The sequence below is a fragment of the Caretta caretta genome, chromosome 1 (assembly GCF_965140235.1).
Source record: "Caretta caretta isolate rCarCar2 chromosome 1, rCarCar1.hap1, whole genome shotgun sequence".
Taxonomy (NCBI): Eukaryota; Metazoa; Chordata; order Testudines; family Cheloniidae; genus Caretta; species Caretta caretta.
The window spans coordinates 219,129,425-219,148,778 of record NC_134206.1 but is presented as its reverse complement, the minus strand read 5'-3'; the positions used below and the strand labels follow the sequence as shown (position 1 = coordinate 219,148,778).

The 19,354-nt window shown below is 49.3% G+C and overlaps 1 protein-coding gene and 1 pseudogene across 1 annotated transcript; both read left to right on the top strand.

Moving 5' to 3' along the window:
* The first annotated feature begins 5,163 nt into the window (after positions 1-5,163).
* Positions 5,164-7,161, top strand: LOC125623409 (uncharacterized). Its single transcript, XM_048822739.2, has 2 exons — positions 5,164-6,031; positions 6,620-7,161. Exons 1-2 carry the CDS (start codon positions 5,449-5,451, stop codon positions 7,159-7,161), a joined length of 1,125 nt encoding a protein of 374 aa, XP_048678696.2. The 5' UTR covers positions 5,164-5,448.
* A 2,932-nt stretch (positions 7,162-10,093) lies between these two features.
* Positions 10,094-19,052, top strand: LOC142071047 (uncharacterized; annotated as a pseudogene).
* Positions 19,053-19,354: the final 302 nt, after the last annotated feature.

Below are 19,354 nucleotides of genomic sequence, written 5' to 3'. Positions count from 1 at the left end.
ATTTAATGAGAATGGAGAGGATCTGTGAAGGACAGAGGACCAAAAAGGCAAAGGAACGCAAGAAGAGCCATTCCAGGAGAGCTGGATCCGTGCCAGGGGGAAGGGGGGGGGAATGAGAGAGCTAGGTGGAGAGCTAGAGAGATGTACTTCTATGTGCAGAAAAAAAAGCAATATGGATGAGAAGCGAGAGAGAGAAAGTAAACAAACACGGTAAAGTGTGTGGTTCTCTCCATAAAGAAGAGAGGGAGACAAATTTCTGCAGGGTGGAGGAATTTCTGTTATCTGAGAGGAAATACTCAGAGGGCTTAGACAGGTTTCAGAGTAGCAGCCGTGTTAGTCTGTATCCGCAAAAAGAAAAGGCGTACTTATGGCACCTTAGAGACTAACCAATTTATTAGAGCATAAGCTTTCGTGAGCTACAGCTCACTTGATGCTCTGCACGTACACACCCTCCTGCCTTGCCCCCCTCGCACTCTCACACTGACACACAGGAGTCCAAAGATGGAGACAAAAAATGTTGTGCTTCCAGGGCCCGCCCCATCCAAACTGCTCCCTCACACAGAAAAAGGTCGTGAGCCTGCCACAGGCCAATGCCTGGCCCGGGGTGCATGAGGTGATCCCAAATTCTTGTGGTCGTGGCTTCACCTCTTGCATCAGAATATAAAGGAACTGAATCTCTGCACCCAATAGTTTGGAGCTTATCCCCACTGAAGGATGAGGGGACGAGTTGCTGCGCTGCAAAAGAGGCCATCCCTTTGGGGGAGTTTCCTTCTGTCCCCTCTCCGAAGGGGTTGGTGGACCCCACTGCTGATGCCAGAGGCCAGCATTTTGGCAGGAGGACGAGGAGTGCAGCAGCATTAGAGGGGCAGAGCACTGGGGGAGACGTTTACCCAAGCTCCCTTTTGCGCCCTCTCTCTCACGGAATGCCTGACAGTGACACCACAGGGCTGGGAAGGGATGGAGCTGCAGAAGTGCCAGAGGGGCCCTCTGAAAAGGAGACAATATCCTGAACTCCTTCCTGCCCCATCTCTGGTGGGTGCTGGCACCACGGGCCAATCCTGGTGGGGGTTGGGTGCTTCGAGGAGCTGTCCTTCAGAGGTGGCATTAACCTGGGGTCCTTTTTCTTCGGTCTCTGGGGAGTACTTAGTGATGACACTTCACGGTAGCATTGGTGGAGGGGAGCGGGGGGGGGCACGGTGCTGCACAGAGGGCCTCCTTCAGATCAGTGTTGATTCTTCCTATAATAATACTAGGGGTGTCCCTGGAGCCTTCTGCTGTTGAGGGCCAGGGGCGGGAGAGGTTACTGGAAGGAGTCAGAGGGAGGGCGTCACAAATTCTAACGTTTCAAAGTGGCTTCGCTGTTATTAGCCTGCAGTGAGCCAGGACCTTTTGACGGGAAGAGGGGGGCAGCTGAAATCCTGCCATTTCTGGATGTCATCCGCTCATCTGCAGCTAATTTTAGACTTCAGTAGTAAGGGGAGCAGGGCTGGGGGAGGGGGGCAGATGGAGGCTTTTTTTTTTCCAATTACTTTTGCTGCTGTAATCACGTAGGCTTAATGGGACTCCTCCCACTCTTCTGCCCCCCCCCCCCCCCCAACCCCATCTCCTCTCCTCTCCATGCAGCTGCTGCAAAAGCCAATGGGATCCAGGCCAAGCAGCTGGGGAGTGGAACATGTTAATTAGGGTGACCAGATGTCCCGATTTTATAGGGACAGTCCTGGTTTTTAGGTCTTTTTCTTATATAGGTTTCTATTACCCCCCCCCCACCCCATCCCGATTTTTCACACTTGCTGTCTGGTCACCCTAATGTCAATAGGCATATCTGCATAGGCATGCCTGTGTGAGTGTGTAGGTGTAAGTTTGTCTGAGTGGGTATATGTCTTTATATGTGTGAGAGCAATTTCCAGCTCGCTTGCCACCATCCTGTGTCTTGCTGGCCCCATGCCCCCTGCACATACAAGACAGAGCTTCTTCAGTGCCTTTTAACAGAAACACACAGAAAACCACACAGGAAACCACAGGCTCATGTGTTTTCCTTCCCCAGAATATATTTTTCTAGTGAATTTCTGACTAACTTGTAGAGGAGAGAGAAGTCACATATTGCACGTTCCCCAGTGGCACCCTGCCTTGTGCTGGAGTGCCCCACCTTCAGGGCAGTCAGAGGAGAATTCAGTTCTTATGGACCTGGACTCCTGGGCCTCTTCTCTGTCCTCCTCCCCACAGCTCCCCTATTGGAACCCGAAACCAACCAGGCAGGAAGCCCTGGAATTGGTATCTTTGCATTGCAGTGAAGCCCCAGTCTGGATCAGAAACCTGGAGAAACAGTCCCTTATTAAAAGTTATCCCCTAGCACTGCTCATTCTCTCTTTGGCTCCATGGCTTTTTTAAATGAACATAATTTGCCAGGTTGTTACCATCCAATGTCCAAGGAGAGAAGAAGCAACTGATGTGTAAGCATAAACCCACACCACAAACAGCTCTCCCAATGCCCCTCCCTTGTGCCTTGCAGCTCCCCTGCTATTCCAGACATAGATTCCACACACAGCTTTGACAAGGCCCCTCAATCCTTTCCAGCAGTCCCCCTGCTACTCCTATCCTGAGGACTGAATTATGGAGTGCAAACCCTGCCATGATTTACCTATTGCCTACGCCTGTCATAACCTATCACGTTCATCTCTGTGATATCCTCTCATGCCACCTTTTCCACTGCCGATTTCCCCTTCCTCAGATGCATTATCTGCAGCTCTCCCTTTCCATCAGCCCCTCTGTGCAGCTCATATGCCTTTCACAGCCTGACACCAACTGGAACATAGCCTGATCAGCAGACCCGTAACTAGGCATTTTAGGCATGCTGGGGCAAGCAAGCATATTTGTGCTGACTACCTTTTTTTTTTTCCTGTCGTTTTTTAGGGTGACCATATTTCCCTAAATTGAAAACGGGACATTGGGTAAGCAGTGATGCCAGGCCGCTTGGGCCAGCCCCACCTGGCGTCACCTCTGGCCCCCTCTGTCCACCCCTGAGGCTTTGTGCCCTGCGGGGGGGCTGCCCTGCTCGCCTCGCCCTGGTTACTGCCCTGGTGATCAGCACCTTCAACTCACAGGGGCTTCACTTATCGCTTTAAATTAAAAGAGGGAAAGAAAGAGGCAGGGACAAATAGAAAAGGATATGGAAAGAAGCAGAGAGAGGCTGTAGCAGAAATAGAGCAAAAAACCCACACCTATACCAGAGAGAGGGGTCCCTCATATAAATAACACTACAGTATTCTCCAGTAATTACATCCAAACATTACAGCATTGCTATTGGGAGATGGAGTGGTGTGGACCAATCCTGGAGTATGCTGCAGTACTTTTTATAAGTGATAGATAGATAGATTAGATAGATGGATTGCTGGAGGCAAATAAATGGGGAGGGTGGGAGACAAGGAGGGAGAGATAGGGTTTGAAAAGGGACAACACACAGAAGGAGAGATATCAGCCTGTAATACATGGTTGCTGCTTTCAGGTCTCCCCTTCTCTTTTTGCTACTAGGCCTGGTTGCCCTGACAACATCAATCAGGAAAAATTAGGCTTGTGCCCTAGATGTTGAGAAGGAGCTTTTTCCAATTAGGGCAATCAAAGAAGAAGAGGCCTGAAGAATTGAGGGGGTAGAGGAAGGACCTCAGATGACCTTCTGGGCAATGTCACGTCTCTCTTGTAGCAGGGAGTGGCATTCAGAAAATGGCCAGCATCATCATTCTGAGAAAGGCCTCACTTTGATTGTGGTTTCCTGGCCAGTCCTGCGCACTGCCTCTGCAGACCTCATGCTTGTTGACATGTTACTGGGTGCTCCCTTCCTTCATCATGCAGTGTCAGTGCAGTGCTAATGCTCTTTGGGTTTAGGGATCCTGCTGACTCACTTCGTCTGTAAGCTGAGGAGCTCTTTCACTCTGTCTGCATCCTTTTTGCTCTCATTCTTCTTTCACTTCCATCCTCGTTCTCTGCATGTCTTTCTCTCCTCTATTATCACTCGTCCACTCCTCTCCACTTCCACCCCCCTCCTCCTTTGTTTCTCCTTTTCCTCAGCTGCCTCCTTCTCACTCTCCTATTTTTGTTTTTTCCTTACCTTTCTTTCTTCCACTTTCTCTGTCCTTCCCTTCCTTTGGTCTTTCTTCCTTTTATCTCTCTATTATTCTCTCTTCCCTTTCTCTTCTGCTTCTCTGCTCTGTCACTCTCTCTGTCTCTAATCACCATGTTGCCTGGGTACCAGGATCTTTCCCCGCTCCTCATGTTGTGGATCTTTCCCCGCTCCTCATGTCTTTCCATTATCCTTTCTCCCCTTTTCCACTCTTTCCGTGTCCTCCCTCAACAATGGAAGTTACTATATTTTTCAGGGAAAGCACAGACCCCTGCACACATTCTCTTTCTCTCATAATACTCTGTCGTTGACCTGAACAAAATTAAGGCACAAAATCATAGCCTGAGGCAAATACGCCACATAACTGTCTCATTTGTCCCTGCCCATCTCACTGAAGAATTTTTTTCTTCAGGCAAAACAGAAACATGAGAAAGGTTTTTCTCAAATTCCAGGAAATGAGCTGAGGGAGGAAGAGATTTTCTGAGTAACATGGAGGTGGGGAAGGAGGGAGATTGCAGAGACAGCTTCATCATATGGGGTAGCACCTACCGAATTGGAAGTGTGACAGTAATGCAGAAATGGATGTATAATATATGCAAGGGGCTTAGATAACAGAGTGATGAGAATAGATTGACAGGTAGATCTATTGCCCACTATGTGTAGTAGTGCGAACATAGAAAAGTGCCTTTAACATTCTCATTCCCTGTATCTATAACCCTAACCCTAACCCCACGTGTCTTAGGGTATGTCTACACTACGAAATTAGGTCGAATTTATAGAAGTCGGTTTTTTAGAAATCGGTTTTATATATTCAAGTGTGTGTGTCCCCACAGAAAATGCTCTAAGTGCATTAACTCGGCGGAGCGCTTCCACAGTACCGAAGCTAGAAGCATGAACTGGCTCTTATGGAGTTGAAGAGACAAAACCCTCCAGCTGCTGGCTCCACTTCCCCAAAAATCCACATATGGGAGAGACTAAGCCCTGGTCTACACTAGGACTTTAGGTTGAATTTAGCAGCGTTAAATCGATGTAAACCTGCACTTGTCCACACAATGAAGCCCTTTATTTCAACTTAAAGGGCTCTTAAAATCGATTTCCTTACTCCACCCCTGACAAGTGGATTAGCGCTTAAATCGACGTTGCCGGCTCGAATTTGGGGTACTGTGGACACAATTCGATGGTATTGGCCTCCGGGAGCTATCCCAGAGTGCTCCATTCTGACCGCTCTGGACAGCACTCTCAACTCAGATGCACTGGCCAGGTAGACAGGAAAAGAACCGCAAACTTTTGAATCTCATTTCCTGTTTGGCCAGCGTGGCAAGCTGCAGGTGACCATGCAGAGCTCATCAGCACAGGTGACCATGATGGAGTCCCAGAATCGCAAAAGAGCTCCAGCATGGACCGAACGGGAGGTACGGGATCTGATCGCTGTTTGGGGAGAGGAATCCGTGCTATCAGAACTCTGTTCCAGTTTTCAAAATGCCAAAACCTTTGTGAAAATCTCCCAGGGCATGAAGGACAGAGGCCATAACAGGGACCCGAAGCAGTGCCGCGTGAAACTGAAGGAGCTGAGGCAAGCCTACCAGAAAACCAGAGAGGCGAACAGCCGCTCTGGGTCAGAGCCCCAAACATGCCGCTTCTATGATGAGCTGCATGCCATTTTAGGGGGTTCAGCCACCACTACCCCAGCCGTGTTGTTTGACTCCTTCAATGGAGATGGAGGCAATACGGAAGCAGGTTTTGGGGACGAAGAAGATGATGATGATGAGGAGGTTGTAGATAGCTCACAGCAAGCAAGTGGAGAAACCGGTTTTCCCGACAGCCAGGAACTGTTTCTCACCCTAGACCTGGAGCCAGTACCCCCCGAACCCACCCAAGGCTGCCTCCTGGACCCAGCAGGCGGAGAAGGGACCTCTGGTGAGTGTACCTTTTAAAATACTATACATGGTTTAAAAGCAAGCATGTGAAAGGATTACTTTGCCCTGGCATTTGCGGTTCTCCGAGATGTAGTCCTAAAGCCTTTGCAAAAGGTTTCTGGGGAGGGCAGCCTTATTGCGTCCTTCATGGTAGGACACTTTACCACTCCAGGACAGTAACACGTACTCGGGAATCATTGTAGAACAAAGCATTGCAGTGTATGTTTGCTGGCATTCAAACAACATCCGTTCTTTATCTCTCTGTGTTATCCTCAGGAGAGTGAGATCTAATTCATGGTCACCTGGTTGAAATAGAGTGCTTTTCTTCAGGGGACACTCAGAGGAGCCCATTCCTGCTGGGCTGTTTGCCTGTGGCTAAACAGAAATGTTCCCCGCTGTTAGCCACAGGGAGGGGGGAAGGTTGAGGGGGTAGTCACGCGGTGGGAGGAGGCAAAATGCGACCTTGTAACGAAAGCACATGTGCTATGTATGTAATGTTAACAGCAAGGTTTACCCTGAAAGAGTGTAGCCACTGTTTTATAAAATGTGTCTTTTTAAATACCGCTGTCCCTTTTTTTTTCTCCACCAGCTGCATGTGTTTCAATGATCACAGGATCTTCTCCTTCCCAGAGGCTAGTGAAGCTTAGAAAGAAAAAAAAACGCACTCGCGATGAAATGTTCTCCGAGCTCATGCTGTCCTCCCACACTGACAGAGCACAGACGAATGCGTGGAGGCAAATAATGTCAGAGTGCAGGAAAGCACAAAATGACCGGGAGGAGAGGTGGCGGGCTGAAAAGAGTAAGTGGCGGGCTGAAGAGAGTAAGTGGCAGGCTGAAGACAGGGCTGAAGCTCAAATGTGGCAGCAGCGTGATGAGAGGAGGCAGGATTCAATGCTGAGGCTGCTGCAGGACCAAACCAGTATGCTCCAGTGTATGGTTGAGCTGCAGCAAAGGCAGCTGGAGCACAGACTGCCACTGCTGACCCTCTGTAACCAACCGCCCTCCTCCCCAAGTTCCATAGCCTCCACACCCAGACGCCCAAGAACGCGGTGGGGGGGCCTCCGGCCAACCAGCCACTCCACCACAGAGGATTGCCCCAAAAAAAGAAGGCTGTCATTCAATAAATTTTAAAGTTGTAAACTTTTAAAGTGCTGTGCTTAAAGTGCTGTGTGGCATTTTCCTTCCCTCCTCCACCACCCCTCCTGGGCTACCTTGGTAGTCATCCCCCTATTTGTGTGATGAATGAATAAAGAATGCATGAATGTGAAGCAACAATGACTTTATTGCCTCTGCAAGCGGTGATTGAAGGGAGGAGGGGCGGGTGGTTAGCTTACAGGGAAGTAGAGTGAACCAAGGGGCGGGGGGTTTCATCAAGGAGAAACAAACAGAACTTTCACACCGTAGCCTGGCCAGTCATGAAACTGGTTTTCAAAGCTTCTCTGATGCGTACCACGCCCTCCTGTGCTCTTCTAACCGCCCTGGTGTCTGGCTGCGTGGAACCAGCAGCCAGGCAATTTGCCTCAACCTCCCACCCCGCCATAAACGTCTCCCCCTTACTCTCACAGATATTGTGGAGCACACAGCAAGCAGTAATAACAGTGGGAATATTGGTTTCACTGAGGTCTAAGCGAGTCAGTAAACTGCGCCAGCGCGCCTTTAAACGTCCAAATGCACATTCTACCACCATTCTGCACTTGCTCAGCCTGTAGTTGAACAGCTCCTGACTACTGTCCAGGCTGCCTGTGTACGGCTTCATGAGCCATGGCATTAAGGGGTAGGCTGGGTCCCCAAGGATACATATAGGCATTTCAACATCCCCAACAGTTATTTTCTGGTCTGGGAATAAAGTCCCTTCCTGCAGCTTTTGAAACAGACCAGAGTTCCTGAAGATGTGAGCATCATGCATCTTTCCCGGCCATCCCACGTTAATGTTGGTGAAACGTCCCTTGTGATCCACCAGAGCTTGCAGCACTATCGAAAAGTACCCCTTGCGGTTTATGTACTCGGCGGCTTGGTGCTCCGGTGCCAAGATAGGGATATGGGTTCCGTCTATAGCTCCACCACAGTTAGGGAATCCCATTGCAGCAAAGCCATCCACTATGACCTGCACATTTCCCAGGGTCACTACCCTTGATATCAGCAGATCTTTGATTGCGTGGGCTACTTGCATCACAGCAGCCCCCACAGTAGATTTGCCCACTCCAAATTGATTCCCAACTGACCGGTAGCTGTCTGGCGTTGCAAGCTTCCACAGGGCTATCGCCACTCGCTTCTTAACTGTGAGGGCTGCTCTCATCTTGGTATTCATGCGCCTCAGGGCAGGGGAAAGCAAGTCACAAAGTTCCATGAAAGTGCCCTTACGCATGCGAAAGTTTCGCAGCCACTGGGAATCATCCCAGACCTGCAACACTATGCGGTCCCACCAGTCTGTGCTTGTTTGCGGAGCCCAGAATCGGCGTTCCACAGCATGAACCTGCCCCATTAGCACCATGATGCATGCATTGGCAGGGCCCATGCTTTCAGAGAAATCTGTGTCCATGTCCTGATCACTCACGTGACCGTGCTGACGTCGCCTCCTCGCCCGGTATCGCTTTGCCAGGTCCTGGTGCTGCATATACTGCTGGATAATGCGTGTGGTGTTTAATGTGCTCCTAATTGCCAAAGTGAGCTGAGCGGCCTCCATGCTTGCCTTGGTATGGCGTCCGCACAGAAAAAAGGCGCGGAACGATTGTCTGCCATTGCTCTGACGGAGGGAGGGGCGACTGACGACACGGCTTACAGGGTTGGCTTCAGGGAGCTAAAATCAACAAAGGGGGTGCCTGTACATCAAGGAGTATTTCAGGCAGGACTTCACGGAGGGTTCCAATAAGAAATGGTGCACCTAAGTTATTGTTCTTATTGGAACAAGGAGGTTAGCCTGGCCTCTGACTGATACATGCCTAGATTTACCTCGCTGCACCTTCTCTGTGAGTGACTGCAGTGTGACCTAGAGGAATGAGTCCCCTAGACAGGGGAGGAGGCAAATGAGTACAAAACAAATCTGATCTATTTCTTGTTTTGACCCACTCCATCTATCTTTTACATCTTTGGCTGGCAGCAGACGGTGCAGAAGGACTGCATGCCATCCACATCTCATGGCTGCTCGGCAGAAGATGGTACAGTACGACTGCTAGCCATCCCCATCTCTTGCCTGCCTGGCAGAAGATGGTACAATACGACTGCTAGCAATCCTCATCTCTTGCCTGCCTGGCAGAAGATGGTACAGTACGACTGCTAGCAGTCCGTATCGCCTGCCCGCTCACCATAAGACGGTTCAATAGGACTGACTGCAGGCAGGACTAAAGAGAATGACCTGGTCAAGTCACTCCAAATTTAGTCCCTGCACCCATGTCTGCCCAGGCGCTCCCAGCCGACGTGGCCAGGAGCACCTCGGACATGACGATGACGGCTACCAGTCATACTGTACCGTCTGCTGCCACAAGGCAAGGGGTTGCTGCTACTGTGTAGCAATGCCGTACCGCGTCTGCCAGCACCCAGGAGACATAGGGTGACGGTTACCTGAGCAGGCTCCATGCTTGCAGTGGTATGGCATCTGCACAGGTAACTCAGGAAAAAAGGCGCGAAATGATTGTCTGCCCTTGCTTTCACGGAGGGAGGAGGGAACGGGGGCCTGACGATATGTACCCAGAACCACCCGCGACAATGTTTTAGCCCCATCAGGCATTGGGATCTCAACCCAGAATTCCAATGGGCAGCGGAGACTGCGGGAACTGTGGGATAGTTACCCACAGTGCAACGCTCCGGAAGTCGACTCTAGCCTCGGTACTGTGGAAGCGCTCCGCCGAGTTAATGCACTTAATGCACTTAGAGCATTTTCTGTGGGGACACACACACTCGAATATATAAAACCGATTTCTAAAAAACCGACTTCTATAAATTTGACCTTATTCCGTAGTGTAGACATACCCTATGTCCACAATATGATGAATCCAATGATATTGCTGAATATTTCATCACCTTTGAGAGACTGTGCACCCTCCATGCAATCCCTGAAGATCAAAAGATGACCACATTGATAGCAAAATTGACTGGCAGAGCTCTGGACATATTCAATAAGATGCCTATTGATGATGCTTCAAACTATGGTAAATTTAAGGAACTGGTTTTGAAACAGTTTCAGGTTACACCTGAAACCTACAGGGTTAAATTCAGAAGTCTTAAGAGGGGATCTGGACTGAGTAATGTGGCTTATGTAAATGAAATGAGAGATTTGGTAGATACGTGGGTGAGGGGGAAAGGCATTACAAGCTTTGAAGGAACGTGTGATTTGGTTAACTCAGGAACAATTCCTGAATATGTGCAGTGATGATGTAAAACAGTATTTGTGGGGCAAAAAGGTGAATGCAGTGGATGAATTAGCTGGGTTTGCAGACTCTTGTAGGCAAGCAAAAGCTGCAATTAAACATAAACCACTGGCAGAGGAGTGCAGGGTTGGGGGAAAGCAAAATCACCGTTTTACTCCTGGAAAAAGGAGGCTGGGTGTTCACCTCCCTGTTCCCCTATTACCGGTCCCAAATCTCCTGTACATGCAGAGGAGCCCCAGAGGTGCTCTCATTGTAAGTCCACTGTGCACCTGAGGAATAATTGCCCTTTGCTAAGAGAGAACAGGCAAAAGGATCACAGGTAACACATGAAGCTGCTGCTTCTCAGAGCCCGGCTGCTGTCTCTTTCCACACAGGATTTGTAAAGGTTGCTTCCACACAACCAAGCAGTGAGCATATGCATGCTGTTAAACTTAATGGAAAAGTACTTGTTGGATTGAGAGATACGGGTGCTGAGATTTCTGTGGTCAGGATCCATGAGGAGGATTTGTTGCCAGGGAAAATGGCAGAATTAGAACTGGTGGGAGGTTACAAAGTCCTTGCACCTTTAGCTAAAGTACATATACAAACTAGTGATTTGCAGGCTGAACTGACTGTTGCAACAGTGGCACACAATTTTGCACCATTTCTACTGGGGAATGATTTCTTTAATGTGGCAGAATCTGTCCCAGGGTTGGTTAGCAGTGAGAAGGAATCTTGTGCTAACAGCCCCGGAGACGGGGGGGGTGGGGGGCGGTGGGGGTGGGGGGTGAGGGTGACGTCACATGGACGGCTGGGGGACTAGAAGGGTGTCTCTTAAACTCCTCTGTAGCAGTAAAGAATGCAGCTTTGGGGGCAGGGATGGTTGTAACCAGTTCCTGTAGCCCCGGGGCTCAAGGCAAGTTCCAGAGGGAAGGGCTGGACGAAGTCAATTCCTGCCCCATAATCATCTGCCCGGGGGAGGGGAATGTTCCTCTTTGTAGCAGGGAGGCCACCCCAGCTGCTGACTGCAAGGAAGTTGCAGGTCAGCAGGGGACAGGGCCTGCCCTGGGGTGCACACAGACATGTGTCCCGAAGGTGGAAGTTGGGGTCCTGGTGACCGCTGCGGTGGGAACAGACCCCAAGGACTCTGTAGCTGGAAGCAAGCCCAACCTGAGGGAAAGGGGGGAAGCATGTCTGGCACAACCAGGCAGGGTTCTGGAGTCCCAAACTGGCAGGGAAGGCAGGGGAAGAAGTAGTCTTGGCAGCCCCAAGGGGGTTTCTGTGATCCAACGCGTAACAACCACATTCTAAATCCATCATATACACACTAGAGATGGGCCGCAAGCAAACCCCAGATTTGAACACACAAAACTAAGGGAAAGTTCAAATTCTGATCCAAACTTTGCATTGTGGACCTGTGTTTCATCCACAGAGACTTTGATGCATTAATTACATCAACACTTGTGCTAGTGACCATGGCAAGAGAGTTACTTAAATGGAATTAAAATTGAATCATTTAAAATCAGATAGGAAAAAGCAATAGAAAGCCATTAAACAACCTTTCTGGGAATGAGGAAATAAGCCATGGGCTACTGTTCTCCCTCCCCAACTCTGAACCTTTGCTACATTCTCAAATCGAAACATCTGAAGGTTCTGAACTAGATAGTGAACTTTATTGTTTTTCAGTGTTTTTGTTACATAGAATCATAGAATCATAGAATCATAGAATATTAGGGTTGGAAGGGACCTCAGGAGGTCATCTAGCCCAACCCCCTGCTCAAAGCAGGACCAACACCAACTAAATCATCCCAGCCAGGGCTTTGTCAAGCCGGGCCTTAAAAACCTCTGAGGATGGAAATTCCACCACCTCCCTAGGTAACACATTCCAGTGCTTCACCACCCTCCTAGTGAAATAGTGTTTCCTAATATCCAACCTAGACCTCCCCCACTGCAACTTGAGACCATTACTCCTTGTTCTATCATCTGCCACCACTGAGAACAGCCGAGCTCCATCCTCTTTGGAACCCCCCTTCAGGTAGTTAAAGGCTGGTACCAAATCCCCTGTTGCTCTTCTCTTCTGCCGACTAAACAAGCCCAGTTCCCTTAGCCTCTCCTCGTAAGTCATGTGCCCCAGCCCCCTGATCATTTTCGTTGCCCTCCGCTGGACTCTTTCCAATTTGTCCACATCCTTTCTGTAGTGGGGGGCCCAAAACTGGATGCAATAATCCAGATGTGGCCTCACAGGTGCCGAATAGAGGGGAATAATCACTTCCCTCAATCTGCTGGCAATGCTCCTACTAATGCAGACCAATATGCCGTTAGCCTTCTTGGCAACAAGGGCACACTGCTGACTCATATCCAGCTTCTCGTCCACTGTAATCCCCAGGTCCTTTTCTGCAGAACTGCTGCTTAGCCAGTCAGTCCCCAGCCTGTAGCGGTTCATGGGATTCTTCCATCCTAAGTGCAGGACTCTGCACTTGTCCTAGTTGAACCTCATCAGATTTCTTTTGGCCCAATCCTCTAATTTGTCTAAAGAAAAGGAGTACTTGTGGCACCTTAGAGACTAACCAATTTATTTGAGCATAAGCTTTCGTGAGCTACAGCTCACTTCATTGGATGCATACTGTGGAAAGTGTAGAAGATCTTTTTATACACACAAAGCATGAAAAAATACCTCCCCCCACCCCACTCTCCTGCTGGTAATAGCTTATCTAAAGAGATCACTCTCCTTACAATGTGTATGATAATCAAGGTGGGCCATTTCCAGCACAAATCCAGGGTTTAACAAGAATGTCTGAGGGGGGCGGGGGGGAGGTAGGAAAAAACAAGGGGAAATAGGTTACCTTGCATAATGACTTAGCCACTCCCAGTCTCTATTCAAGCCTAAGTTAATTGTATCCAATTTGCAAATGAATTCCAATTCAGCAGTTTCTCGCTGGAGTCTGGATTTGAAGTTTTTTTGTTGTAATATCTCAACTTTCATGTCTGTAATCACGTGACCAGAGAGATTGAAGTGTTCTCCGACTGGTTTATGAATGTTATAATTCTTGACATCTGATTTGTGTCCATTTATTCTTTTACGTAGAGACTGTCCAGTTTGACCAATGTACATGGCAGAGGGGCATTGCTGGCACATGATGGCATATATCACATTGGTAGATGTGCAGGTGAACGAGCCTCTGATAGTGTGGCTGATGTGATTAGGCCCTATGATGGTGTCCCCTGAATAGATATGTGGGCACAGTTGGCAACGGGTTTTGTTGCAAGGATAGGTTCCTGGGTTAGTGGGTCTGTTGTGTGGTGTGTGGTTGCTGGTGAGTATTTGCTTCAGGTTGGGGGGCTGTCTGTAGGCAAGGCCTGGCCTGTCTCCCAAGATCTGTGAGAGTGTTGCGTCATCCTTCAGGATAGGTTGTAGATCCTTAATAATGCATTGGAGGGGTTTTAGTTGGGGGCTGAAGGTGACGGCCTGTTCTGTAGTAGGTGACTTCTGGGATCTCTTCTGGCTCTATCAATCTGTTTCTTCACTTCCGCAGGTGGGTATTGTAGTTGTAAGAATGCTTGATAGAGATCTTGTAGGTGTTTGTCTCTGTCTGAGGGGTTGGAGCAAATGCGGTTGTATCGTAGAGCTTGGCGGTAGACAATGGATCGTGTGGTGTGGTCTAGGTGAAAGCTGGAGGCATGTAGGTAGGAATAGCGGTCAGTAGGTTTCCGGTATAGGGTGGTGTTTATGTGACCATCGTTTATTAGCACTGTAGTGTCCAGGAAGTGGATCTCTTGTGTGGACTGGACCAAGCTGAGGTTCATGGTGTGATGGAAATTGTTGAAATCATGGTGGAATTCCTCAAGGGCTTCTTTTCCATGGGTCCAGACGATGAAGATGTCATCAATATAGCGCAAGTAGAGTAGGGGCGTTAGGGGACGAGAACTGAGGAAGCGTTGTTCTAAGTCAGCCATAAAAATGTTGGTATACTGTGGGGCCATGCGGGTACCCATAGGAGTGCCGCTGATTCAATCCATCGGTGATCTTCCTGATAACACCATCCTGGCTACTATGGATGTAGAAGCCCTCTACACCAACATTCCACACAAAGATGGACTACAAGCCGTCAAGAACACTATCCCCGATAATGTCACGGCTAACCTGGTGGCTGAACTTTGTGACTTTGTCCTTACCCATAACTATTTCACATTTGGGGACAATGTATACCTTCAGATCAGCGGCACTGCTATGGGTACCCGCATGGCCCCACAGTATGCCAACATTTTTATGGCTGATTTAGAACAACGCTTCCTCAGCTCTCGTCCCCTAAAGCCCCTACTCTACTTGCGCTATATTGATGACATCTTCATCATCTGGACCCATGGAAAAGAAGCCCTTGAGGAATTCCACCATGATTTCAACAATTTCCATCCCACCACCAACCTCAGCCTGGTCCAGTCCACACAAGAGATCCACTTCCTGGACACTACAGTGCTAATAAACAATGGCCACATAAACACCACCCTATACCGGAAACCTACTGACCGCTATTCCTACCTGCATGCCTCCAGCTTTCACCCTGACCACACCACACGATCCATCGTCTACAGCCAAGCTCTGCGATACAACCGCATTTGCTCCAACCCCTCAGACAGAGACAAACACCTACAAGATCTCTGTCAAGCTTTCTTACAACTACAATACCCACCTGCAGAAGTAAAGAAACAGATTGATAGAGCCAGAAGAGTTCCCAGAAGTTACCTACTACAGGACAGGCCTAACAAAGAAAATAACAGAACGCCACTAGCGGTCACCTTCAGCCCCCAACTAAAACCCCTCCAACGCATTATTAAGGATCTACAACCTATCCTAAAGGATGACCCAACACTCTCACAAGTCTTGGGAGACAGGCCAGTCCTTGCCTACAGACAGCCCCGCAACCTGAAGCAAATACTCACCAACAACCACATACCACACAACAGAACCACTAACCCAGGAACTTATCCTTGCAACAAAGCCCGTTGCCAATTGTGCCCACATATCTATTCAGGGGACACCATCACAGGGCCTAATAACATCAGCCACACTATCAGAGGCTCGTTCACCTGCACATCCACCAATGTGATATATGCCATCATGTGCCAGCAATGCCCCTCTGCCATGTACATTGGTCAAACTGGACAGTCTCTACGTAAAAGAATAAATGGACACAAATCAGATGTCAAGAATTATAACATTCATAAACCAGTCGGAGAACACTTCAATCTCTCTGGTCACGCAATCACAGACATGAAGGTCGCTATCTTAAAACAAAAAAACTTCAAATCCAGACTCCAGTGAGAAACTGCTGAATTGGAATTCATTTGCAAATTGGATACTATTAATTTAGGCTTAAATAGAGACTGGGAGTGGCTAAGTCATTATGCAAGGTAGCCTGTTTCCTCTTGTTTTTTCCTACCCCCCCCCCCCAGATGTTCTGGTTTAACTTGGATTTAAACCTGGAGAGTGGTCAGTTTAGATGAGCTATTACCAGCAGGAGAGTGAGTTTGTGTGTGTATGGGGGTGGGGGGGATGTGAGAAAACCTTGATCTATGCAGGAAATAGCCCGACTTGATTATGTAAAGAGTTGTCACTTTGGATGGGCTAGCACCAGCAGGAGAGTGAATTTGTGTGGGGGGGTGGAGGGTGAGAAAACCTGGATTTGTGCTGGAAATGGCCCACCTGTTGATCACTTTAGATAAGCTATTACCAGCAGGACAGTGGGGTGGGAGGAGGTATTGTTTCATATTCTCTGTGTGTATATAAAGTCTGCTGCAGTTTCCACGGTAAACATCTGATGAAGTGAGCTGTAGCTCACGAAAGCTCATGCTCAAATAAATTGGTTAGTCTCTAAGGTGCCACAAGTACTCCTTTTCTTTTTGCGAATACAGACTAACACGGCTGTTACTCTGAAAGCTGATTTGAAGGTATACATTGTCCCCAAATTCGAAATAGTTATGGGTGAGGACAAAGTCACAAAGTTCAGCCACCAGGTTTGCCGTGACGTTATCGGGGATACTGTTCCTCACGGTTTGTAGTCCATCTTTGTGTGGAATGTTGGTGTAGAGGGCTTCTACATCCATAGTGGCCAGGATGGTGTTTTCAGGAAGATCACCGATGGATTGTAGTTTCCTCAGGAAGTCAGTGGTGTCTCAAAGATAGCTGGGAGTGCTGGTAGTATAGGGCCTGAGGAGGGAGTCTACATAGCCAGACAATCCTGCTGTCAGGGTGCCAATGCCTGAGATGATGGGGCGTCCAGGATTTCCAGGTTTATGGATCTTGGGTAGCAGATAGAATACCCCAGGTTGGAGTACCAGGGGTGTGTCTGTGCGGATTTGATCTTGTGCTTTTTCAGGGAGTTTCTTGAGCAAATGCTGTAGTTTCTTTTGGTAACTCTCAGTGGGATCAGAGGGTAATGGCTTGTAGAAAGTGGTGTTGGAGAGCTGCCGAGCAGCCTTTTGTTCATATTCCGACCTATTCATGATGACAACAGCACCTCCTTTGTCAGCCTTTTTGATTATGATGTCAGAGTTGTTTCTGAGGCTGTGGATAGCATTGTGTTCCGCACGGCTGAGCTTATGGGGCAAGTGATGCTGCTTTTCCACAATTTCAGCCCATGCATGTTGCGGAAGCACTCTATGTAGAAGTCAGCAGACTCCCTTCCCCCCCCCCCCCCCGCCCGACGTTCTTGTTAAACCCTGGATTTGTGCTGGAAATGGCCCACCTTGATTATCATACACATTGTAAGGAGAGTGGTCACTTTCGATAAGCTATTACCAACAGGAGAGTGGGTTTGGGCGGGGGGCAGAGAAAACCTGGATTTGTGCTGGAAATGGCCCAACTTGATTATCATACACATTGTAAGGAGAGTGATCACTTTAGATAAGCTAATATCAGCAGGAGAGTGGGGTGGAGGGAGGTATTTTTTCATGCTTTGTGTGTATAAAAAGATATTCTACACTTTCCACAGTATGCATTCAATGAAGTGAGCTGTAGCTCATGAAAGCTTATGCTCAAATAAATTGGTTAGTCTATAAGGTGCCACAAGTACTCCTTTTCTTTTTGCGAATACAGACTAACACGGCTGTTCCTCTGAAACCTGTAATTTGTCTAGATAACTCTGGACCCTATCCCTACCCTCCAGCATATCTACCTCTCCACCCATTTTAGTGTCATCTATGAACTTGCTGAGGGTGCAATCTATCCCATTGTCTAGATCATTAATAAAGATGTTGAACATATTTTATTCTGGCTGAGATTGAAAACCTATGTCTCCATCTCTTTCCAATGAGAGCATGGCAGCTATTTTGTTATAGCTTGGTTTATGGAGGGGTTGCAAGGAGCATGGAGGGAAAGCCTCTCTGCATGGCTGGAAGGGCCAGAATTGTAACTAGCCATTTTAGTGCCCCGGGTGAGCAAGCATATTTGCTCCCCCAGAGGCAATGTTTGGGGGCACACGCCCCCTCCCCCAGATTTCTGTCTTCCATTATGCTAGGGTTACTAACTTTCTAATTGCACAAAACCAAACACCTTTGCCCCACCCCTTCCCCGAGGCCCCTCCCCTGTTCTGCCTCTTCTCTGAGGCCCTGCCCCCACTGACTCCAGCCCTCCTCCCTCAGTTGCTCACTCTTCCCCACCCTCACCCACTTTCACTGGGCTGGGGCAGGAGGTTGGAGTGCAGGAGAAGGTGAGGGCTCCGGCTGGGGATGTGGTCTCTGGGGTGGGCCTGGGGTCAAGGGGCTTCGGATGTGGGAGGGGGCTCAGGGATGGGGCAAGGGGTTGGGTGTAGATGCGGGGTCTGGGAGGGAGTTAGGGTGCGGGAGGGGGTTCCGACTGGGGGCAGAGGGTTTGGGCTCTGGTGAGGCGGCTCTTACCTGAGGCAACTCCCGGTCAGTGGTGCAGCCGGGCTAAGGCAGGCTTCCTGCCTGCCCTGGCTCTGCGCTGCTCCCAGAAGCGGCTGCCATGTCCGCCCCCTAGGCAGAGGCATGGCCAGGTGGCTCTGTGCAGTGTGCGCTGTCCGTGCCCACAGGTGTTGCCCCTGCAGCTCCCATTGGCCATGGTTCCCAGCCAATGGGAGCTGCAGAGCTGATGCCAGAGGCGGGGGGCAGTGCACAGAGCTTCCCTGACCGTTCCTGCACCTAGGGGTCACAGGGATATGCCAGCCGCTTCTGGGAGCTGTGCAGAGCCAGGGCAGGCAAGAAGTCTGCCTGAACTCTGCTGTGCCACCGACCAGACTTTAAATGATCCTATCAGCAGTGCTGACTGGAGCTGCCAGGGTCCCTTTTTGACAGGGTGTTCTGGTCAAAAACTGGATGCTTGGCAACCGTACATTAAGCACAGAGGTTTTAGGACACACCCCACAGTTTGAAAGCTGTCACCTCCTGCCAGAAGCCAGTGGATTGGAAGCTGGTGGGAGCCACCCGGGCCACTCAGGCACCTGACTCTCCATGCTGGGGGAGCCAGGGTGCTGGCTGGCAGGGTGGGTGGCACAGCTCCGAGCTGCGCTCCTGACACACTCTTGCCTGTCCCCCCAAGGAGCCCAACACCAGCTGGTGACACCCCCTGGAGCTGGCCTCTGCCTGCAAAGCCCGGCTGCCATGAGATGCTCCCCAAGGCACTCGCTCACTGCTATGGAGCAGCAGCAGAGCCATGAGCACTAGGGCAATGGCATTCCTATTGCAGACCCCCAGTTTATACAGCAGAATCAGGCCTCAACCTCTGCCCACAGGGTCTCTGGCTTCAGATGGAGAATGGGGTGTTGTGTCAAAAAGACCACTCTCCAAATCCCATGTAGCTTTTGGGGTCTGTGTTTCCCTTTCACATGTCTCGATGGGGGAGGGGCCATAGGGCCACAGTTACTGAGCATCTCTCCCTTATATTCATTTTATCTATCTATCTATCTATCTATCTATCTATCTGCAATCTACGAACACAGTACAAATTAATTATATCTGGAGACTTT

Excerpts from the sequence above, each read along its gene's own strand:
- LOC125623409 (XM_048822739.2), top strand. The coding sequence starts at position 5,449 with ATGCAGAGCTCATCAGCACAGGTGACCATGATGGAGTCCCAGAATCGC. Across the intron at positions 6,032-6,619 it reads AGGCGGAGAAGGGACCTCTG|CTGCATGTGTTTCAATGATC; the intron begins GTGAGTGTACCT and ends TTTCTCCACCAG.